This window comes from Notolepis coatsorum (genome assembly GCF_963971535.1).
Source record: "Notolepis coatsorum genome assembly, chromosome: 19".
NCBI lineage: Eukaryota > Metazoa > Chordata > Actinopteri > Aulopiformes > Paralepididae > Notolepis > Notolepis coatsorum.
In genome coordinates, this window is record NC_140183.1 from 81,775,837 (window position 1) to 81,801,402 (window position 25,566).

General features: G+C 43.6%; 1 protein-coding gene across 1 annotated transcript in view; it reads right to left on the minus strand.

Moving 5' to 3' along the window:
- The window catches only part of itga10 (integrin, alpha 10), a 134,819-nt gene that overhangs the window by 86,371 nt on the left and 22,882 nt on the right, over positions 1-25,566 (minus strand). The window contains exons 2-4 of the mRNA XM_084336733.1: positions 6,465-6,576; positions 5,653-5,762; positions 3,415-3,503 (exon numbers count right to left, since the gene is read on the minus strand). Of these exons, the coding sequence (XP_084192859.1) occupies positions 3,415-3,503; positions 5,653-5,762; positions 6,465-6,576 (311 nt within the window). The remainder of the gene's footprint in view (positions 1-3,414; positions 3,504-5,652; positions 5,763-6,464; positions 6,577-25,566) is intronic.

Consider the following 25,566-nt stretch of genomic DNA (forward strand, 5'->3'; position numbering starts at 1 on the left):
CATTTACCTAGTATGGTTTTGTCAATAGTTCAATGTACAATTGTGTTTGTTTGTACAGTGTCTCCTCCCCCCCCCCCCTCAATGTACAGTGTTACTTGTTTATACAGTGTGCCCCCCGCCCCCCCCCCCCCCGCCCCCCCCCCCCCCCAACCACCTCCAATGTAAATTACCCAGTATGGTTGTCAATATCCCAATGTACCCAACCCCCCCCACCCAACCTCCTCCAATGTACAGTTTCTACGTCAAATGTATATACTCCCTTTTCTTGACTCCTTCTGTATCACAAACAGTACTGTATTTGCAAATCTGGTATGTCATAAATGTATAGATGTAGCAGTACTGACTATCTGTATGTCATGTATGTCATATATGTCTATATGAATTGAAAATGGGGGACCCTGATGGAAACAAGACAAACGTCTTTCTCAGGTCTGCATCCCCTTAACAATTGTATGTATTGAGCCGTACTGTATTGTACCCATTCTGCAATCTGTTAAATAAAGTTTTCATTCATTCATTCATTCAACCTGGTTCTACTACAGCCAGGACACAGTTAACCTGGTTCTACAATGCTACAGCCAGGACACAGTTAACCTGGTTCTACTAACAGCCAGGACACAGTTAACCTGGTTCTACTACAGCCAGGACACAGTTAACCTGGTTCTACTAACAGCATAGTGTTTCACATTAGGATCTAGCATCCTAATAGGCTCTCTATTCAGTAATTAAAAAGTGCACTAACCGACGGACATAAAAAATAAATAAAAATAAAAATACAGGCATGAGCGAGCATAGCAAATAATAAGAATAGTTTAAAATGATTCAGTTTAAAAATAGTCATCAGTAAGAAGTAAAAAGTGCAATAACCGACACATGAATTTGATAGGCAGTGTAAAAGAGTAGGCAGGGTAAGAATAAATACAAGTTGTGTCAGGATATCCCTGATGTTTCCTCTTGCCACTAGGTGGTAGCAGATATCTATCAGTGAAATGCCTGAGCAAAGAGATAGGTTTTAAGCTGTCTTTTAAAGATGTCTAGCGAGTTGGCTTCCCTGATGTTTTGGGGTAGTTTGTTCCATAGTTTTGGGGCATAGTTGATAAAGGCTGCATTACCGATCCTCTTTTGACTGCTTCTGGGAGCCTCTAGTAGTCCAGCAGCTGATGATCGCAGTGTTCTTGCTGGTGTGTAATTTATTAGAGTGTTGGCGATGTAGCTAGGTCCCTGTCCATTTAGAGCTTTGTATGTAAGGAGAAGGACCTTAAAGTCAATTCTAAATGTTACAGGAAGCCAGTGTAAAGCGGCTAAGACTGGACTAATGTGCTCTCTCCTTTTGGTTCTAGTTAGCAGTCGGGCTGCAGAGTTTTGGATTAGCTGAAGCCTCTCTGTGGTTTTCTTAGGGAGACCTGTGAAAAGTGCATTACAGTAGTCTAGCCGGCTAGATATGAATGCATGAATTAGCTTCTCAGCATCGTTCTGATTAATAAATGGTCGTACTTTTGCTATATTTCTGAGATGGAAGAACGATGTTTTCGTCACTTTGCTAATATGAGAATTGAAGTTCAGTTCTGAATCTATGACAACCCCAAGACTAGTGACCTCAGATTTGATCCAAGGGGTTAGTCCCCCCAGGTTCTTTATTAATGTTTCTTTTTTAGTTTTGGAGCCGATAATTAGAATTTCAGTTTTGTTCTCGTTTAGTTTCAGGAAGTTCTTACTCATCCATTTATTTATTGCCAGTAAGCAGTCTGTAATGGAGCTAATCGCTGTATCATTTGGTTCAGCAGATATGTACAGTTGTGTATCATCCGCATAGCTATGGAAATCTACATTATGTTCTCTGATGATATCACCCAGCGGTAACATGTATCACCCAGCGGTAAAGAAGAGAGGAGAGACAGCTAGAGAGAGAGAGAGAGAGAGAGAGAGAGAGAGAGAGAGAGAGAGAGAGAGAGAGAGAGAGAGAGAGAGAGAGAGAGAGAGTTAGACCACTGTTGACATGTTGGCAGTAACTGCTGTCATATGAGTGGTTTAACAGTGCTGGAACACAGTAGACCAGTAAAGCAATTTAAAATCTGATTGTACTGGTGTGGTGGGGGAGGGGAGGCTGTCACATAAAAATATTTATGTCTTCAAAGCGTACCATTTATTTGGCTTTCTAACCAAAGGGAGGAGGGGGGGGGGGGGGGGGTGGGAGAGAGCGAGGAGAGCGACCCAAAAGATAAAAGGAGCCTAGAAATCCATGCATACAGTACAGAGACAAAAGAGAGAGTCTGGAAAAGAGGGAGAAAGTGACGGGACGTGGGGGGGGGGGGGGGGTGGAGTGAAAGAAAGAGAAACATCCTGGTTTTGCTCGCTCTGTCATTATGGAAGGGCCTCGGCACAGACAGGCAGACAGGCAGAGGAGAAGGAGGGATGGAGAGAGGGATGATAGTGAGGAAGGGAGGGGAGGGAGGAGAAGAGGGTGAGAGGTGCTATGGCTTTTGGTAGGTCTGTCATTACAAAGGTCTGGAGACGCATTCCGATCCTGTTATAGACCTGACCGCTGGGGTTAAGACAAACACACACACACACACACACACACACACACACACACACACACACACACACACACACACACACACACACACACACACACACACACACACACAACACACACACACACACACACACACACACACACACACACACACACACACACACACACACACACACACACACACACACACACACACACACACACACACACACACAGAAAAATGGGGTGAGCTGGCTGGCGTTGGTGAACTATACACGACTCCGACTTCTGGCAGACACACACACACACGCGCGCCGCACACACACACACACACACACACACACACACACACACACACACACACACACACACACACACACACACACACACACACACACACACACACACACACACACACACACACACACACACACACACACACACACACACACACACACACACACACACACACACACACACACACACACAGTGGCTGCTTGCTGGCATGGGCACCCAGTAATTCCACTGTAACCAAAGCAGCCTCAGAACTGGAGCGATCTGGATCAGAAAGCAACAGCGTGTGTGTGTGCGTGTGTGTGTAACTGTGTATGTGTGTGTGTGCTCAGTTGCGTTAGGTCACATCACATGTGCGCGTGCACGTGTGTATTCTTGTATGTGTGTATAAAGCTATCCTGTGAGTCGGGAATTTTCTAACCACACACAGTCATGTCCGCACGTAAACCAAAACATGCCAAATTGGAGCGAATCGTTCCAACTTCTCTCTGACAAACACACCCTGACCTCACTACCACATCCCTTCAGGTTTCAACGGGATCCCACTGACCATGTAGTAACAGAATAAATTGTGCTTCCTCCTCCGTGTTGAAACCACAACGTACCAGGAAGCCGTCAGGTGAGTTTGGACTGAGGGTCATTCCCAGGTGAGAGTTCTTCAGGTTCCTCGATATATTCTGGAAAACAGTCTCACCTGTGAGAGAGAGAGAGAGAGAGAGAGAGAGAGAGAGAGAGAGAGAGAGAGAGAGAGAGAGAGAGAGAGAGAGAGAGAGAGAGAGAGAGAGAGAGAGAGAGAGAGAGAGAGAGAGAGAGAGAGAGAGAGAGAGACAGACAGACAGACAGACAGACAGACAGACAGACAGACAGACAGACAGACAGACAGACAGACAGACAGACAGAGAGAGACAGACAAATGTTCTGTAAATATGACCGGAACAGATGATGTACAGTATGATGATGAGAGAAAGTGAGATTGGTGGGAACAAGGAAGTGAAGATTGTGTGGTTCTGTTTACTTCAGCTGGCACACAGCCGAATAGGTAGAGCAAGGCACTAACACAGCCAGGGTTAGGGGTTTGATTCCCACAGGGACCACCAGTACAATTCTTTTTGAATTTTTCTCCCATATACACAATTTAGTTGTTATGCCAATTCCCTGCTAGTAGTTGCGCTGCCCTATCTGTCTAGGGACGCTCTGGTATTCTTTTCACCTGACAACTAGGAGTTTCACTGGGAGAGTGTTATGTTCACACTCTCCCCCAGATCCCCTCCCTGCTGAACAGGCGATAACGATACACACATTTTCAGATTCAATACGAATAAAATTGTTTAGGTCACAATTTTTTATTCTTTATGTGTAAACATTTATTCACACTACAGAGCTCTAATTATTGATTATATATGAGATGTGCTTTTATATAACTCGAAGTCGCTTTACATTAAGGGGCGGGGCTAGTGAGATAAACAACAGACAAGCATAACACAAACATACACAAGTAGCCGCTAAGAGAAGGCAGTGGAGAAGAGATGAGTCTTGAGGCGGGATTGAAAGATTGTGAGTCTCTTATGTCTTGGGGGAGGGAGTTGCAGAGCCTGGGAGCTGCCCTGGAGAGAAGGCTACTACACAGCTTGGTTTGGCTCAGGAATTTATATATATTTTTATTTCAAAGTCGTAAACAATGAAAATGAGTCTTAAACTAGCCCTACCATTACCACCAGTTCAATTGAGAGAGAAAAGAGATCTATGGAAGAGAACGAGAGTTGTTCATTCTGTACACTGTTACACCCCTAGTTAAAGGTCATTTGAGTTCTCCATGGGGGCCATGTTTACTGTATTCTATTCCTACTGCAAGGTACACTGGGTAGTCTGCCAACATGGTGTTGTAATCTGAGCTGGTAGGCGTCTCTACAATTCGTAGCCGCATTTCTGCAGACCCCTCTCTGATTGGTTGAGCTCCATTTCTGCAGACCCCTCTCTGATTGGTTGAGCGAAGCCCCTCTCTGATTGGTTTAGCTCGTCACGCCGTAAAAGGCGGATGTAATGTTATCATATCAAGAAGATAAGCAGAAATGTACTACCAGATTCACGTATAACGTTATTTATTTCGCGTGACTTCGCGGTTTATTTATAATGTTATGCACATTTCACAACACAGCCAGCTGTTAGAAACTGTACATTGTAACATTATATAACATAACGTTGTTATTTCGCGGTTATTTCGCGGTTTATTCACATAACGTTATATTGTTTACACTGTCTTTCTTCTATTATAACCCTCCCAAATCATATTCAGAAAGTATCACAGAGACTTCTATTGACCAAGGAATTAGTTATTATTTCGCGGTTTATTCACAACGTTATATTGTTTACACTGTCTTTCTTCTATTATAACCCTCCCAAATCATATTCAGAACGTTTATTATTGGTTTTTAATGACAAACCAATTACATAATCCTATCCAACATATGTGTAAAGGCACACACAATATATTCCAGTTAATGGTATATTTTTTTAATGATTCGTTATGGCGTAATCAATACTTCCATGCGTATAAATTGCGTTCGCGACCTCCATGTTTTGGGGCTATTCATCAGAAAACTCGGATCCGGGATTCGGCTCCCATCCGTCGGGCAACAACTGTGGGTTTTCAGCCTCTCTCTCTGGAGCTTAACGGAGTTTCGACTCCTGGCTAGAGGAGCTTGTCGCGGCTCATGCGCATGCGCGCGCCCGTCCAATCAGAGAGGGGTCTGCAGAAATGGCCTCAACCAATCAGAGAGGGGTCTGCAGAAATGCGGCTACGAATTGTAGAGACGCAGCTGGTAGTCACTGTAGATGTCTCTCACCGAGGTTCACTTTGCTGCAGTTGGAGTTCCTCAAATCTCCCACGATGCATTTGTATACGTCTCCTCTCCTGTTATTGAGTGGCCCGTCCCAGGGAGCACCGACCAGCATTCTGCATCAATAATAAAAACATTTATCATCAACGCATCATGGTCAAAATATCACCTGTCATAAAGACACACACACACACACACACACACACACACACACACACACACACACACATACACACACACACACACACACACACACAAACACACACACACACACACACACACACACACACACACACACACACACAATTGACCATATTCACATATTTTACCCATTCACTCACACATTCACACACCGACGGCAGAGGCAACCATGCAAGGTCCTGCTCATCGGGAGCAATTAGGGGTTAAGTCTTGCTCAAGGACACTTCGACACGCTGCCCGGAAGGAGAGGGAATCGACTGCTCTACCTCCTGAGCCACTGTCGCCCCCCATATCTTATCATTTACATTGACATTTAGTCATTTAGCTGACGCTTTTATCCAAAGCGATTTGCAAGTTTTGTATAACAGGTCAGCAGGAAGGGTACAACTCTTTCAACTGAGTGCATATTAGCAAAGACATATGAGCATAGTAGGTAGTAATATAGGCAAGGAAGATTCTTTAGTTGCAAAGTGCATGATAGTAAAAGACAGTAAAAAGTTTTCTTTATTTTCTTTATTATGTCATGCTCGGGTTTGGGTTTCCTGAACTACCCAACCTGAGCATGACATAAGAACAAAATGGCTGCTTTGTGTATATGGTCAATTGAGGACACTCACGATTTCTCTCCGTTAGCTTCATGTTGTAGAACAGAGAAGCCAAACAGAGCGTCTTCTGGACCGCTGAAGATCCGTGGATGTTTCACGTCAATGTTGAAACACTGACACAACCCTGGGAGAACACAACACATGCTGTTAGAGGGAGCTCCAAAAGAAACCTGCCGTATACCAGTTATATGGTTTTATACCAGTTATAATTATTTTATTTAACCTTTATTTTACCAGGTAGTCACTTGAGATCAATGATCTCTTTTTCGAGCAAGACCTGGCCAAAATGGCTGCAAAACAAAAACAAACATACAATACACAAACACAGACAGAGACATAAAAGGCAAAGTGGGGTAAGGGGGTACATTTGAGCTGCAGCAAACGAGATAGAATGGGATTGTGGGAGATATGGAGGGTATAAGGTAAAAAAGGTAGAAAGAGGAGGGACGGTGAGGCTTTGCAGGAGGTTGCTGGGGAGAGAAGGTCAAGTTAATAAATAAATATAAAATATAACACCACATTATGCAGTGAAGCATCGACATTCTCCCATATCGTTCTTTAAAATGCCCGTAATCAACACATAACACATAAAAATGACCACTCCTCCCTTTTCCAGCCGTTACTGTAACTTGAGAAAGTAATAGATTTCTTTGTGTTGGGAAAAACCCTAGGTCTTCATCTGTATCTAGCAGGGGCCCACAAGGTCATAGACACATTCCTAAAGGCGTCCAGCATTATTGAATGAAACAATTGCCCTGCTGTAATATACAGTACATGGTCCTTCTAGCATGAATAGCCTAATACGCTTATATATATATATACAGATATATATATATACATGTACAATACAGTACTCATATACTTAAACACTGATTGATATGCCCACACATCATAGTAGTTTAAAGTATAGCTCTCTGCCTCATAACTGCAAGGGTTAACTCTGCAGGCAGCGATTCTCTCCTCTGCTCCTCTGCTCGGAGCCGTTGTCAAGGCCGCATTCCTGGCTTTACTAACAGTAAGATAAGAGGCCTCTTCTCTTTTCCATTCTCCAGGACTACACAATATATTGTAGTCTTACACAAGTTACTGTTTTTAGAGTCTATAGTTATAGTTCTTACAGTTTTACACAAGTAGGAGGAAGAATACAAAGACATTCTTCATAATTACTGACGCTTAAGTCATCTCTTAACATATGCTTTAGATTTAAAACAGATATATATAATAAACATATGCTTAATCCTTTATATCTTACAAGTGACAGGGAGAACAGGATGTCATAATAAAAAGTGTCACTAGTTGTTTGTGGCACTTCAACACAAGCCTAGTACACTGGCGCTCGGAAGAGACAAACTCCATCCCAGTTGCCCCATAAAAACGCTGTTTCAATGATGAGCAACCAAGGCGCGCAAGCCCATGCGTGGTTCCTATCAGAAGCACCCAGGGCCAGCACTATGTACACGTTGAGACCCAAAACACATCAATGGATAGTCTAACAAGATGGTATGGCCACACCCCTGCTTATGTAGGGAGCGGATGGGGGTGTGGCCAGACAGATGATGGTATGTAAAGGTGCATGTGAGAATTTATTCAGTATCAATACTGGATATGAAGAGTATTGCAATAGACGCAGAGCGGAGCTACACGATGTATAACCAATATGATCAAAAAGGCAAAACTGAACTATTTTAACGAAAAGATTTAGGAAAATAAAAATAATCCTCAAAAACTGTGGAAGTCTTTAAAAACACTGGGTCACAATAATAGACTCAAGACTAAAACCACAAATCTCAACCTGAAAATAGATAACACGATCATCTCTGACAAATTGAGTGTGGCAAATTGTTTAAACACCTTCTTCACAACTGTTGCTACCACTTTGGTGAACAAACTGCCGATCCACTCTGGCCGATATGGCATACAGCACATCCAGGCCTTTTATAAGGAACTGGGTGTATGTGAAAATTATTTTAAATGGACTGAAGTAACTACTGAAGAGGTTATGAAAAAGCTCAGTATGCTGCAGCCAACAAAAGCCACAGGCCATGACAATATTCCCACCAGATTTCTCAGAGACTCTGCTTCCATCATAGCTCCCATTGTAGCCCATATCACCAACCTCTCCATCAACCAGGGTCACATCCCGCAAGAACTCAAGCTTGCTAGGGTAACCCCTCTATTTAAAAAAGGAAGCAAACTGGATCCAGGCAACTACCGCCCCGTTTCTATCCTTTGTTCCATATCAAAGGTAATTGAGAGGCTGGTATATGAGCAGATAGACAACTACCTGACTGAACATAGACTGCTGTACCAGTTCCAATCAGGTTTCAGAAAAATCACACTCCACTGACACATGTTTACTGTACCTGACCGATTATATAAAACGTGAGATGGACAAGGGGAACTACTGCGGGATGGTCATGTTGGACCTAAAAAGGCGTTTGACACGGTCAACCACTCCATCCTACTAGACAAATTTAGAGCGATAGGCTTTGATAGCAAGTCAGCCAAATGGGTCAAGTCCTACCTGGAGGGAAGATAACAGGTGGTAGACATCAATGGCACCATGTCCTCGTCCCTTCATGTGGAGTCCCCCAGGGAAGCATTTTGGGGCCTCAACTGTTTTTAATATATATCAATGATATGAAATCGGCATGCGATTGCAACCTGTTCCTGTTTGCTGACGACTCTGCACTCCTGGGCCCTCATTCATCAATAGTGTGCGTAGAACATTTCTATTTCCACACGTAAGCACGGAATGTAGAACTAGTGTACGCACAGGGAAGTCGGGATTCATCACACACTGCGTACGCAGGCTCTATGCTCCTCCGTGTTGATGAATACCACTTTGTTCTACCGTCAATGCTCGTGCATGATTATCCATATATGGTCATGAAAGTGAGGAAACACCCCCCATGGGATGTGAAATAATGGACTGACCCGAGCGGAACCCTGAGAAACTCCACGGAGAATTCACTGCTGTCGAACCAAGAAGACACTATCGCGTATTATGGGATAAATAAAAGGCGGATTTGTAAACGGTGATGTCAGATATCAACGGCTCCCTAAGACCATTGCTGCAATTCTGCCTGGACAGCTCAAAATACTAATAAAGACCGTTCGTTGACCACTGTTTGGCGTTGGTTGTGTGTTATTATAACCGTGCTGTAATATGAATGCCTTTATTAGTTGTGTTCGATTGGCTATATGATTTTTAGAGGCATCTATTTTGTTGTCGGCTAATAAAGACCGCGCTGGAATATGACTGCCTTTTCCCGTGTTGTTTGATTAATACCGGGATTAAAGTTCTCCTCAATTCTATTCCAAATCGCGATGGATCTCCCGTCAATTTTCTACCTGCTGCATATGATTTCTAGAGGCATACTACAATCTATTTTGATGTCAGTATTGGGTAGCCTATATAAACAATATAATACGAGAGCATATACAAGAACAATGAATCTCACTGCATGTATGATGTAGCCAGCTGCCTTTCAATACATGAACTTGAATTCCATCATGTTTGTGTGCGGGACTCACAAGGCTGTTGTCACAATGGGTGGTACCGGTGTACAGTAATAATAACAGTCCACACAATATCACGATCCATGCCATAGCCTATGTTCTATTAGGACATGATCTGTGACGACAAATGTTCTAGAATGTTTGATTAAGATATCATACTCTGACAGCATGCCTATGAGCAACAAAAACGCGAACTTGAATCCCATCATATAGTCTGTCCACTATCTGCATGGTGTCATTGCAATGCGTTTTCTATTCTTTCTTATACAGTAAAAAGGGGGAAGAACACTATATTCATATGACTTATTCTGCTTACAGCTTCGAAATTCCACTTGTTTCGTTTAACGTAAAGCCTTTTAAATATAATCAAAACGTTCCCGTGTTTCGGCGGTCTGTGCGCAAAATAATAACGAGTTGAGCTTTATGATTTATGATGAATTGAAAATGGGGGACCCTGATGTAAACAAGACGAAAGTTGGTCTGCATCCCCAATTAACAATTGTATGTACTGAGCTGTACTGTACTGTACCCATTCTGCAATCTGTTAATAAACTTTTCAATCAATCAATCAATCAAGCTACGCGGAGCGCAGTCAGTCAGTAGCCTACACCCAGTATATTCCGATAACGCTATATAAACCATGCTGCATTCATTCTGAGAGAAAGATCTATTATTCCAAATGCTATTTATAGGGTTTTGACCATAATTACACTACTGTTGCTATTTTACAATGAACTATAATGAACTACGGTTCGTACAGAACATGCCAGTGTTATTATGCACAGAAGCTCATTTCCTTGTTGTAATAATATATTCTACCACTGGGCGCTAGGTACGCCAGGTCTGAACTGTGCGTAGATGTAAGCACGAAGTCAAGTTCAAGTTGAAATTGATGAATCCCACTCTTTGCTTAGAAATGATCGTACGCACAGGGTAAGCACAGATCTGTGCGTAGAACACGTTGATGAATGAGGGCCCTGGTCTCATAAGTCTAAAGTGGAAAGTGTCCTGAGCAGTGAAATGAAAAAGATCTGCTCTTGGCTCAGTGACAATAAATTGTCTCTACATCTGGGAAAAACAGAGGCCATACTCTTTGGGTCAAACGTCAACCTAAAGAAATCCCAGGGTTTTAAAATTAGAGTAGGTGAAAACATTATTGAGGATAAAGAGGAGGTCACCTACCTGGGCTTTATTTTAAATAACAAACATTCTAACGAGAAAAATTGCACAAAAAGTGATTACTATGGTAAATCAAAAAACCTAATTTTTATTTAGAATTTCCTCGTTCATAAATAGGAACGCTCTGAGGACCCTAGCTGGAGCCCTCATCCAATGTCACTTTGACTATGCTTGCACTTCATGGTACAGTAACATATCCAAACAAATGAAGACAAAGCTCCAGACCTCCCAAAATAAACTAGTGAGACTCCTGCACAACCTTCACTTTAGGACTCACCTAACACCAGCCCACTTTAGCAGTCTGGGATGGCTTAGAGTTGAGGAAAGGGTACACCAGCTTAAAATGCTACTGAAAGAAACGGTCCCCAAGTACCTAGTAAATTATTTTAATAAAGTAGGAGATGTCCACAAACACGCCACAAGAGGAACCCCCACTGACCTGTTCCGGCCGAGAGTCAGGACATGCATGGGGAAAGATGCATTTTTTTTACTCTGCTACTGTAATGTGGAATGCCCTGCCAACATTCATAAAACTCCTGAACTCCCCTCTCGGATTTAAATCCACCCTAAAAACATGGCTCAGCAGCAACTCAAATTGGTCTTAATATGGTTTTTATCTCTTTTATCACAACTTGGCTTTTATCTCTCTTTATCATGAGTTGCTTTTAAGGGTTGCGGATTTTTTTAACATTAGTTGACTGTATGAGTTTTCAGGTTAGGTGTTATTGTTCCTATTTTTAGGGTGTCCTGTCTAGTGTACATGTCCAGTCGTGTTTGTGTGGCTTGTATGTTCCATGTATGGACCACAACTTGGCTTTATTGTGTTTTATCCATTTTTGACCAGCGTGTTGACACTGTTATTGTTTGTTTTTCAAATGTCTGTCCTACGATTGTGTCAAAATAAAGTATTCAATCAATCAATATCCTGTACATAATGCCCTGAGGTACACATTTAACATTCATGAACATTCACAAGATAGGATATTTAAAATTAAAACAATACAAAACTGAAAAGAAAATATATTATTTCACATTAAGATTGATGATAAAGTAAAGTGCATTCAAAATAAGGCCAGCAGTGTAATGTATCATTCTGAATATGGAAATAATCTAAATTAATGTATTTGCAAATTGTTCATTACAGTAATGTATATGTAATGCAAAATAATCATGTGAGTTACTATCTTGATGGAAGGGTGTAACCCTTTCACTACCACACTATATAACGTTAACCCTTTCACTACCTTCTGTGTGGTAGTGAAAGCGTTAACCATTTGTAGTGTGGTAGTGAAAGGGTTAACCAACTGCAGTGAAAGCGTTAACCCTTTGTAGTGTGGTAGTGAAAGGGTTAATTGCACATAGTCAGTTATTTCTGACCGAGTCCCTCCCGTCACATTCGGATACCTAGTACAGTTTTAAGTATTAAGTATTGATATTAATAAAATTTTATGAAATCAAGTAGTTTAGTCAAAGGACTTTTGACGCATCACATCTTTGTCTATTGTCTAACATTAACCCCCCTGCGTAGTCAAGCATAGACAGCCATGATGAGCTCTGTTATCTTAAGATTGATGATGAAGTAAAGTGCATTCAAAATAAGGCCAGCAGTGTAATGTATCATTCTCAATATGGAAATAATCTAAATGAATCTATTTGCAGATTGTTCATTACAGTAATGTATATGTAATGCAAAATAATCATGTGAGTTACTATCTTGATGGAAGGGTGTAACCCTTTCACTACCACACTATATATCGTTAACCCTTTCACTACCTTCTGTGTGGTAGTGAAAGCGTTAACCATTTGTAGTGTGGTAGTGAAAGGGTTAACCAACTGCAGTGAACACATTAACCCTTTGTAGTGTGGTAGTGAAAGGGTTAATTGCACATAGTCAGTTATTGCTGAGTCCCTCCCGTCACATTCGGATACCTAGTACAGTTTTAAGTATTAAGTATTGATATTAATACAATTTTATGAAATCAAGTAGTTTAGTCAAAGAACTTTTGACGCATCACATCTTTGTCTATTGTCTAACATTAAATCAGTGTTTATTATACAAAATATAATAAACACGATGATGTATTTGTATATGTTTTTGGATGTATTTGTCATCTCGCAACCCCCTTGTGTTGTCGGATTGAAGCGCTCCATTCCTTATTACGTAGCTTATTGGTTGAAACTGTGAGAATAGAGTTTGGACTCTGTGTGAAACACATGTCCAGATTATCATGTATTATTTCCCCCTCTCTTTTCCCAGCCTAGTCGGCCTGCAGAGAGAGAGATTGAAGAGAAGGATAAACAGTGACCAAGGACGACCTCTGAGGGGGGAAAAAGGGAGTTCAGACTGGGGGGAGAAGAGGTAGAGAAGAGGGGAGAGAAGAGGGGAGTCGGGAAGGGTGTGGGTTATAAAAACTACGGAGCATAGTAGCTCCCTGTTATGACACACAAACCTGGCCTTTATACAGAGAGAGAGAGAGAGAGAGAGAGAGAGAGAGAGAGAGAGAGAGAGAGAGAGAGAGAGAGAGAGAGAGAGAGAGAGGGAGTTGAACATTTTACAGTAGAGGTAAAGCAATAGATAGAGCAGAGGGATGGCAGCAGCAGGATAGCGACTCAAGGGAGGTGTACGACTTAGAAAACAGATATGGAAACTCGTTCCAACTGTCAAAATAAAAGCCACACTGCTCTCTTTATCCAAAGTTCATTAACCCCTTCAGGTGTACGTTTTGGGGATTTTCTCCCCCCCCCCCTCATAATTCTTTCTTGGAATTCTACCAGTCTAGCTTTCAATGGCCAGTATCCCCCGTGACAGCATCATTAGAATGTTCAGTTCTCAAAATGATTCAAGATTCAAGATTCAAGAGGTTTAATCGTCACATACATACACAAGACATATATGGCGCTTTTCCACTGCATGGTACCTACTCTACTCTACTCTACTCTACTCTACTCTACTCTACTCGGTATTTTCGGTTTTCCATTACCAAAGTACCTGGTACCAGGCTGGTACCAGGTACTTTTTCAGTACTTTTTTAGTCCCTGCTCGAGTCTGGTTCCAAGCGCGAGCCAAGCGGGTAGAACTGGTACTATAAAAGTCACGTGAAACACTGCAGACCACTGATTGGTCAGAAGAGAGACGCGTCACTAGTTGGAGAGTCTGAACTGGTCTGAACGAAAACAGAAAGCCGGCGCCGCCATCTTTAATGTCTCGCATAGGATTTCATTATGGTTGCAGCAGGCACAAGTTCAATAAACAAACGATACAGTCACTGTGTATTCTGCCTCATTTATTGATTAAACAAAACCGACATCAACACAATTTGCCACCGAGCGGAGAGTTTAGTCTCGCAAAAAGATCGCTGACTTGTTAAGGCTTAAGCTCCACAACGGTGGAAGGAATGTTCTAATGTGCTAGCGTTTTAGCATGGCTATCGTACATAGCGGGTTCAATATAACTCGCTATTGATTGTTTGTATGAGTAACGTTAATGCTAGTAGAATAGACACAACGTGAGGTAATCACCATCCATTTTAAACCGGTTATTACCTAATGCTAACGTTAGCAAATAGACGCGACTGGTAACGTTACAGCGTTGTTGTTAGCCTAATGCTAACGTTAACGTTAGCATATATAGACAGCCTAGCTGACGTTAACGCTTGTAGAATAGACACAATGAGGGGTAACGTTAGCGTTAGCAGAATAGACACAACGAGAGTCTCGTTAATGTTGTTATTGATTGATTGAAAACTGTGTTTTACTCTGGCTTGCCAAGCTCATAGCCCCTTTCGTGACTGTGATGCACCGAGTGAATCCACAGTCACTTGCTCCTTAATAGGAAACCAACCTAGATTTACCATGAAGGACTGGTTCTGGCCGAACCGTTCGTTATACAAGTATCACAGAGACATTTCAAAGGTACTCACAGTTGCACGAGGGTTTCGGACAGAGATACGGGATGGTTTGAAAGCTCGGCGTTGCTAATAAACATTTTAAATATTTTTATAAACTGCTCAACACTGCATTATTTCCGGCGTTGGCTGCCTGGTGTGATCACAGCGCATGCGCATCATGCACCCAACGCCGGAAATAATGCCGTTTTGAGCAGTTTATAAAAAATATTTAAAATGTTTATTAGCAACGCCGAGCTTTCAAACCATCCCGTATCTCTGTCCGAAACCCTCGTACAACTGTGAGTACATTTGAAATGTCTCTGTGATACTTGTATAACGAACAGTTCGGCCAGAACCAGTCCTTCAGGGTAAATCTAGGTTGGTTTCCTATTGAGGATCAAGTGACTGTGGATTCACTCGGTGAGCTCTCATGCTGATCACCAGCAGCCCCGCCTCCCCACACGGAGACAAACTGAGTACTTTATTTTAGTGCCTGCAGTGGAAAAGCAACATGGTACCAGGTACCTAAAGCGAGTAGAGTAGAGTAGAGTAGAGTCGAGTAGGTACTATGCAGTGGAAAAGCGCCAATAGTGAAATGAAGGACATATAGTGAAATGAAGGAATGTCAATCTCATACTGTATATGTGAGGTCGTAGGCTACACGTGAAAGGGTTAAGAGACACAGGACATGTGGACATAGCCTACTTTATGGAATCTCCAACATCTTAACAAAAGTAAGAGGAACCTTTCTGAAAGGATAATTACACCTATGCGCAAAGCGCTGATGAGGGAGTATTGTAATCGCTCCTGTCCGTGGGTGTGTGTGTATGAATGTGTGTTTCCATCTCAGTGATAACCCCTTCAGTTCTGGGCCCTGTTTCATGTACGTGGTTCAACTAAGTCGATCAAGATGTCCATTATCCAGCTTCAGTTAACCCGATGTTCGAAGCCGGGATTTTCCTGTTTCACAAAGGTGGATTCAGTCTCGTTAACTCAAGCCAGACTTGCGAGTCAGGCTAAATGCGCGCGGCCGTTTTAGGTGAAAAGCCAGCACGTATCGATGGCAGAGACCCTGATTCTCAACGGCATTGATTGATTAATTGATTTAAGACTTTATTGACAGATTGCAATACGGCTCAATCGCCTCGCCGACAAGTTAAATGCGTTATCTATAGGCTAATTCTAAGTCCCTCATTACCTCAATCAATCAGATTATATTTCTTTAAACTTGCCTGCTGGATTGAATAATCAAATGAGATCTTGCTAGCGAAAAGAATTAGTTAACTGTTATACAGAATTACGATACGGCCCTCTTGCCCATTGATTGATGTATAGTCAATCTTTAACTTATCTCCAATGTGGTCTAACGGGTTGTTCTTTTGACTTTCACACGGACGACCGGGGTTCAAGACCCTAGTCGTCTCCTTTTTTTTGCAATATAGGAATAATTCAATTTGGTGCACGTTGAGAGCTATATAAAGAATGACATCCTCAATGCATGTAGATTTATAATATTTTAACTTAAAACCAGGCTACTTTGGCGTATAATCATTAATATTATATTCAAAAAAATCATATTGGAAACACCGGGATTTGAACCCGGGTCGCAAGGTTGGCAGGCTTGAGCACTACTGCTGGGCCACTGTGCCAGATGGGATAAATTCATTGTTTATACATTAATGAACGAGAGACCCGTGTTTAGAATATTCCTTATTTTGAATGAAGTTTTATTTCTTTATCCTCATTCATTCATGTGACGTCAACGGCTCATTCAATTTCTCAAATCCGTCAAACAGCGCATCTCATCAGACATCTTAATCCCAGTTACAATTAAAATAACCACATTTTTGTGTACATCGCACGAGCGAGCGCCACCGTCGCCACGGTATATATAACGTGCATTATTTAGGACAAAGTGAATTTAATATCAGCATTTTGGGTCTATTTTACATTTCAAAAGCCCCCTCTGGAAGAATGGAGCACAAAAACGTAATTCAGAATGGTATAATGCAGATCGTAGACTGTGGGAATAGTTTCAGGAAACGAGCTGTCACTTCTTTGCGGGGGCGTGGCTCTGCGTGATCGGGCTAACTTGAACTTGAACTCTGCTTTCGAGCAGGCTCAAACTTTTGGATCTGTTGGCATGGTGATCTGGAAAATCCACGTACATGAAACCGGAAAGTCCGGCTAACCCAGTTATCCAGCTAAAGTTATCCGGCTAACTCAGTTATCCAGGTACATGAAACGGGGCCCTGATCCGATTTGGATCAAACTTCACATATAGGTTGACGGGAGGCCATTCCAAAATATTCCTAAAATTGGTCAGCGACAGGTCTTTGATTTGAATTAATTTCCACCATTGCCCATTGAAATCAATATTGAGGATAAATGTTGTACTTTTTGAATGCACAAAGGTGATACTACACAAGTTCACTGATCTGCCTTGCCCGGCGAGTGCCTGTGTGTGTGTGTGTGTGTGTGTGTGTGAGTGTGTGTGTGAGTGTGTGTTGAGTGTGTGTGTGTGTGTGTGTGTGTGTGTGTGTGTGTGTGTGTGTGTGTGTGTGTGTGTGTGTGTGTGTGTGTGTGTGTGTGCGTTTTGCAGGGCCGCCGCTAGGGGCGTGCAAGCAGTGCAATTGCACGGGGCCTCGCGCTTCCCTAGGGCCTCGCGAGAAGAGAAGAAGAAATTTTTTTTATTTGATTATCTTTTTTTAAAATGTTTATATAAAAATAAAAATAAATATAATGTTATTTAACAATCACTTTCCATCACAGACCGAAAATCTAGTTTTGCTTACAGGTGTCTAATGTGACTTACATCCATCCATGCTTAGTTATTATGTATATTTCACATTAGACCGGCTGCCTCACTATGCCTGCTGCGACCTGCGAGTGCGACAGGCAGCGTGCGTCCGTCACCGCCACCTATCTGCGGCTGCCAGCGCTGGCACGTGGACTGTCTCACAGCTCACAGCCAGGTGTGTGTAACTACTAACGTGCATCCATTTCAAATAGCGTGTTAAAGTGTGCATGTTAGAACGTTCAGTCGGGGAGTCAGCAGACAGCAGGCTAGCCATGTCGGCTAGTAGCTTAGCTAAAGGCCTTAGGCAGGGACAGCGAACAAGAAATTAACTTTACTAGCTAGTTAGCTAACTTTATTAGCTAGTGCTAACGTGTGGCAGATAAACTAGGAACAGACTCCCAAGTTCATCAACTGCTAGATATTTGGACAATTATTTACCGGACGCGCGCCACCAAAAGACGGACGGACGGACGGAACGCAGAGAAAAGTACCCGTGTGGGATATCGAACCAACGTCGAGGTGGTGCCAAGACGGAGGGAGATACACAACGCTGTACATTGGAGGACGCAGTCAACTAAAGGGAAGTGAAAACGCTGTGTTGACTGTTTTCTGTGTGGAATCGCCGAATTCCACTGGTGCTAATATTGCTAGTTTGAGCTAACTGGCTAAGTGGCTCTGCTAGCCAACCGAGTGCTAACACGGCTAGCTGCTTGCTGAGGAGAGGAAGAAGCTAGCGTGGCTATCTGTGTGAAATGACAACTCCTGAAATGTTTGTTGGATTTTAATGGATTTTTATAACCTCATTCTCCTGTCTGACAAGGAATTGTACTACCAGTTGTAAAGGTCTGTAGTATCTAATCTGCTTTAAAAAACAGTGGACTGGGCGGCTAAGTGGCACAGTGGGCAAGGCGCTCGTCACTAACGCAGGAGATGCTGGTATCGAGCCCAGCTCTCTGCGTTGCTACCGGCTTGGCTGGTCGTTCATACTAATACAATTGCCAGTATTAGGGGTGGGAAAGCCGGTGGGTGGGGATTGGACGTTGTGGACAGCGACTCCTACAGGTCGGTTGGTGTGCCTGTACAGCAGAATCAGGAAGCAACAGGGGCAGCGTGAGCCTCCCACGCGTTACTCCTCGCCACTGAGAGATTGCGCTGTTCAGGTGAAAAGATGCGACAGCTGCCTCCTTGTGTACCGGAGGGGACACGTGATGCACGGCTTGGTCCTCACTGCAGCCGACCAGTGGGAGGCATAGTCTAGGCTGTCTAGCAACGTTCGAGACAGGGGAGGGGAGAATTGAAGGGAGAATTGGCCAGGAGAAATTGGGATGGGAGAAAAATTGAAAAATAAGGAGAAAAAGTGGATACAAAAAATATAAAAAAAAATAAACAGTGGACTAGGCCTACTTATCCTGTTTTGGGAACTTTTGTGAATTTTTCCTCCGCTTTGTTAGCAGTAGCCTAGCCTAGCTGGCTCTGTTAGCAATTAGCCAAGAGCTGAAAGACCTGCAGTAGCCTAGCTGGCTCTACTAGCCCTGCTATCAATCCAGTCCAGAGTATAAGCTAACGTTATGATACAGAAGGCTAACGTTATGATACAGAAAGCTAACGTTATGATACAGAAGGCTAACGTTATGATGCAGAAAGCTAACGTTACGATGCAGAAAGCTAACGTTATGATGTAGAAAGCTAACGTTATGATACAGAAGGCTAACGTTACGATGCAGAAAGCTAACGTTATGATACAGAAGGCTAACGTTACGATGCAGAAAGCTAACGTTATGATACAGAAGGCTAACGTTACGATGCAGAAAGCTAACGTTATGATGCAGGAAGCTAATGTTATGATACAGAAAGCTAACGTTATGATACAGAAGGCTAACGTTACGATGCAGAAAGCTAACGTTATGATGCAGAAAGCTAACGTTATGATACAGAAAGCTAACGTTATGATACAGAAAGCTAACAAGGTTGTCATTCGAGAGGTAGTCTTCTCTCTCTCTCTCTCTACCTGTGTTGGCTGTGGGCTAGCTATCTGTGTTGGCTGTGGCCTGTGGGCTAGCTATCTGTGCTATTATTTAAGAATATGTTGACTGTATGCAAAAAAAAAAATTATAATAATAATTTTATTAATTAATAAAAATAATAATTTTTAATTTTTTTTAACCTTTAGGGGGCCTCGCGTTTAAATCTTGCACAGGGCCTCACATTTCTCCCAGACGGCACTGCGTGTGTGTGTGTGTGTGTGTGTGTGTGTGTGTGTGTGTGTGTGTGTGTGTGTGTGTGTGTGTGTGTGTGTGTGTGTGTGTATGATTGATTTTGCTTAAATATGGCAAAAGTAATCAACCAAAAGGTCAGCTGTTGGAAAGCTAAAGACATTGGCAACATTCAGCTTCAGTGCATCCGGAAAGTATTTCATTCATAACAATAAAATATAAACGTAATGATCATGTGTCAATATATTTACAAATGACCTGATGTAGGCTAGCTCTAGGTAAAGTATGTCATCAATATCACTAAGTGATTTTACTCCCTCTGGGGTCAAATATTAATATGTATGCACTCTCTCGGCACTAAGGCATAGTACTTACTTTGTACATTCTGCTGGTTGATACATTGGATCAATTATGTGGAACCAAACGGCGGGGGGCAGACTGTTCTGCTACTTATTCCAGTGATTCCATTCTATGGAATACTTTTCTCAGTGAGAGTGAAACTGAACCAGGACCAGGACCAGGACCAGTACACTTAAACATCATCAACGCCTCACACACACACACACACACGCACACACACACACACACACACACACACACACACACACACACACACACACACACACACACACACACACACACACACACACACACACACACACACACACACACACACACACACAGACACGCTCACTCACAGCGGCTAGGACAATTAGAGGGGGATTCCACACAGAGGGAAACTAGATATGTTCACTGTTTATCTTTCCTCAAAGCACCATACAGTAACTTCTCCCTCTGCTCTATCTCTCCTGTACAGTAATCTGCTGCTCTCCTGCTGTCTGTCTGTCTGTCTGTCTGTCTGTCTGTCTGTCTGTCTGTCTGTCTGTCTGTCTGTCTGTCTGTCTGTCTGTCTGTCTGTCTGTCTGTCTGTCTGTCTGTCTGTCTGTCTGTCTGTCTGTCTGTCTGTCTGTCTGTCTGTCTGTCTGTCTGTCTGTCTGTCTGTCTGTCTGTCTGTCTATCTATCTATCTATCTATCTATCTATCTATCTATCTATCTATCTATCTATCTATCTATCTATCTATCTATCTATCTATCTATCTATCTATCTATCTATCTATCTATCTATCTACTGTATATGCCTCTCTTTCCTATGTGACACATCTTTTTTCTAGGTGTTCATTGGTCCTCCAAGCAAACACTGTGGCTTCAAAGTTTAAACTATTACGTAACACCACTAACGCCCTACTATCTGTCTCCCAAAGCTGTAAGAATGCATATCGCCAGATCTTCACTTCATGTCTTCCAATGGGAAGACAAGCCTATACAGTATATCTTTTCAACCAGGCAAGTTGACAAAGAAGGCCTTCTTCTTGACGGCGACGGCCCGATGGAGCAGGTGCAGGGGGAGGGATGGTTACACTCATAAACACTCATACCTGGTTGCCTCCCAGTAAAACCACTGTCTTCTACTGTTTCCCACAGAGCAGCTCCACGGGAGCAGTTGGCGGTTAGGTTATTTGCTCAAAGACGCCTCAACACTAGCCTAGTTGTTGAAGTACAGGAATGAGACATTCCCACCCAGGTTTACCACCTAGCCTGGTGATTCAAACTACAGCAGCTGTACCTTCTGACCACAGGCCCACTTTTCTTTTCCTTTTGCCTTTTGCCCTTTCTCCCATCCCCCAATTTAGTCGTTATGCCAATTCCCCACTGGTCGTTGCGCTGCCCTACTGTCGGTCTGGGGAGGGTGTAGACTACCACATGCCTCCTCCGATACATGTGGAGTTGCCAGCCGCTTCTTTTCACCTAATAACAACTGACAGGAAATCAAGAAATCAAATGTAGGCAAATGTTTAAGTTACAGTAAAAGGATCTATTAAAGGGCGGATGGGTGGCGCAGCGGACAAGGCGCTCGTCACCAATGCAAGAGACACTGGTATCGAATCCAGCTGTCAGCGTTGCTTCCGGCTTGGCCGGCCGTCATACTGGCTCAATTGGCAGAGTCAGCGGGAGGGAAGCCGGTGGGTGGGTCCGGGTGGTTGTAAACAGCGACTCCTACAGTTCGGTCGGGGCGCCTGCACAGCAAGGGAAGGATCTAAGAGAGGTAGTGTGACCTTCCACATGTTACACTCTCCCAGTGAGAGTCCGCGCTGCCAGGTGAAAAGAAGTGGTGGGCTGGGTACACATGTGTCGGAGGAAGCATGTGATAGTCTCCGCCCTCCCAGACCGACGGTAGGGGGTAGAGTGCGCAACGACCAGGAAGGGGATTGGGAATTGGCATAACGACTAACATTGGGAGGGTAGAAAAATGGAAAAAATAAGGAGGAAAAAGATAATAATTATTATTTTTAAAAGGATCTATTAAAAGGGGTCATAGTTGGGGTATTTTTCTCCTTAGCCACATCTCGCTACAAACCAGCTGCTCATCCTTAACGCCTCTACTGATTCTCCTACACTGTCTTAAGCTGCCTACAGATGATTCGCTCACTGTTGACAGCTATTGAAGTTTTCAGAGCAGGGATTTTGGACTGAAGTCATAAAGACAGGGGACACTGGTAAAGGAACAGAAGGAAGTGAAGCATGGAAGCAGCAGGAGTTTTGAAAATGGTGACAAGCGGATGGATGTTAGTACAGCAAGCCCTGGGACCAACGAGCCCTGAACGTAGACCAACAAGCCCTGAATATGGACCAACAAGCCCTGAACGTAGACCAACGAGCCCTGAATGTAGACCAACGAGCCCTGAACGTAGACCAACGAGCCCTGAACGTAGACCAACAAGCCCTGAATGTAGACCAACACGCCCTGAATGTAGACCAACAAGCCCTGGGACCAACAAGCCCTGAACATAGACCAACAAGCCCTGAACGTAGACGAACAAGCCCTGGATGTAGACCAACAAGCCCTGAATGTAGACCAACAAGCCCTGAACGTAGACCAACAAGCCCTGGGACCAACAAGCCCTGAACGTAGACCAACAAGCCCTGAACGTAGACCAACAAGCCCTGGGACCAACAAGCCCTGAACATAGACCAACAAGCCCTGGATGTAGACCAACGAGCCCTGACTGTAGACCAACAAGCCCTGAATGTAGACCAACAAGCCCTGAATGTAGACCAACGAGCCCTGAATGTAGACCAACGAGCCCTGAACATAGACCAACGAGCCCTGAATGTAGACCAACAAGCCCTGAATGTAGACCAACAAGCCCTGGGACCAACAAGCCCTGAACGTAGACCAACAAGCCCTGAACGTAGACCAACAAGCCCTGGGACCAACAAGCCCTGAACATAGACCAACAAGCCCTGGATGTAGACCAACGAGCCCTGACTGTAGACCAACAAGCCCTGAATGTAGACCAACAAGCCCTGAATGTAGACCAACAAGCCCTGAATATGGACCAACGAGCCCTGAATGTAGACCAACAAGCCCTGGATATGGACCAACAAGCCCTGAATGTAGACTAACAAGCCCTGAATGTAGACAAACAAGCCCTGAATGTAGACCAACAAGCCCTGGATGTAGACCAACACGCCCTGAATGTAGACCAACAAGCCCTGAATGTAGACCAACAAGCCCTGGATGTAGACCAACAAGCCCTGAACATAGACCAACAAGCCCTGAATGTAGACCAACACGCCCTGAATGTAGACCAACAAGCCCTGAATGTAGACCAACAAGCCCTGAATGTAGACCAACAAGCCCTGAATATGGACCAACAAGCCCTGAATGTAGACCAACGAGCACTGAATGTAGACCAACAAGCCCTGGATATGGACCAACAAGCCCTGAATGTAGACTAACAAGCCCTGAATGTAGACCAACAAGCCCTGAATGTAGACCAACAAGCCCTGGATATGGACCAACGAGCCCTGGATGTAGACAACAAGCCCTGAATGTAGACCAACAAGCCCTGAATGTAGACCAACAAGCCCTGAATATGGACCAACGAGCCCTGACTTTAGACCAACGAGCCCTGAATGTAGACCAACAAGCCCTGAATGTAGACCAACGAGCCCTGAATATGGACCAACAAGCCCTGAATGTAGACCAACAAGCCCTGAATGTAGACCAACGAGCCCTGAATGTAGACCAACACGCCCTGAATGTAGACCAACAAGCCCTGAATGTAGACCAACAAGCCCTGAATGTAGACCAACAAGCCCTGAATATGGACCAACAAGCCCTGAATGTAGACCAACGAGCACTGAATGTAGACCAACAAGCCCTGGATATGGACCAACAAGCCCTGAATGTAGACTAACAAGCCCTGAATGTAGACCAACAAGCCCTGAATGTAGACCAACAAGCCCTGGATGTAGACAACAAGCCCTGAATGTAGACCAACAAGCCCTGAATGTAGACCAACAAGCCCTGAATATGGACCAACGAGCCCTGACTTTAGACCAACGAGCCCTGAATGTAGACCAACAAGCCCTGAATGTAGACCAACGAGCCCTGAATATGGACCAACAAGCCCTGAATGTAGACCAACAAGCCCTGAATGTAGACCAACGAGCCCTGAATATGGACCAACGAGCCCTGAATGTAGACCAACAAGCCCTGAATGTAGACCAACAAGCCCTGGATGTAGACCAACGAGCCCTGAATATGGACCAACGAGCCCTGAATGTAGACCAACAAGCCCTGAATGTAGACCAACAAGCCCTGAATATGGACCAACGAGCCCTGAATATGGACCAACGAGCCCTGAATGTAGACCAATGAGCCCTGAATGTAGACCAACGAGCCCTGAATATGGACCAACGAGCCCTGAACATAGACCAACGAGCGTTCACCAGGTGAAATTGAAAAAGGGAGAAGAAGAAGAAGGGGAAGGAGGGAGTGTTACTGTAATGACCCCAGGTCCTGGGGGGCCTGGGTTAAGAAGGGGAACAACACTGGACATTCTCTACCTCCTTTCGGTGGTATCATGCCGCCACCTAGTGGACATCATCAGATGATGCAGGCGACCATTTAGCCTATTCTGATAAATGTAATTAATAGTTTGAGTAATGTAATTCTATGTGTGTTGTCGTTGTTGACGTTCCCTTCCCTGGTGTGATGTTTTCCCCTGTCTGGTGTTGTTGTAATTATGCTTATGTGTCTAGTTGATTAATTGCTTGTGTTTTAGACTGGCCTGGCCAGCTGTTGCCAATCTTAATTAGTCTGGTATATATGTGTGTGTCTTACTCTCCTCGTTGTGGCGTCATACCTCCAGTTTCCCCGTTTCCTGTCCACGTTGTTGCTCTCCCATGTTTCATTCTAGTGTTAGTGTTTTGATGTTGCCTGTTTGTTTTACGTGTTCTGCAGTTCGTTTTTCTAGTGTCAGCACGGCTGCGCAGTTTATGTTCTTTTTGTTCGTTCTCAAGTTCATTGTTTATCGTACCAGCGTGGCTGCGTCGTTTATGTCCTATTTTCGTGTAGTGTTTAGTGAACTAAAGTAAAGTCATTATCTACACGAATCCTGCCGTCTCTGCCTCTCATCATCATTGTCCGCATTATTGGGTTCTC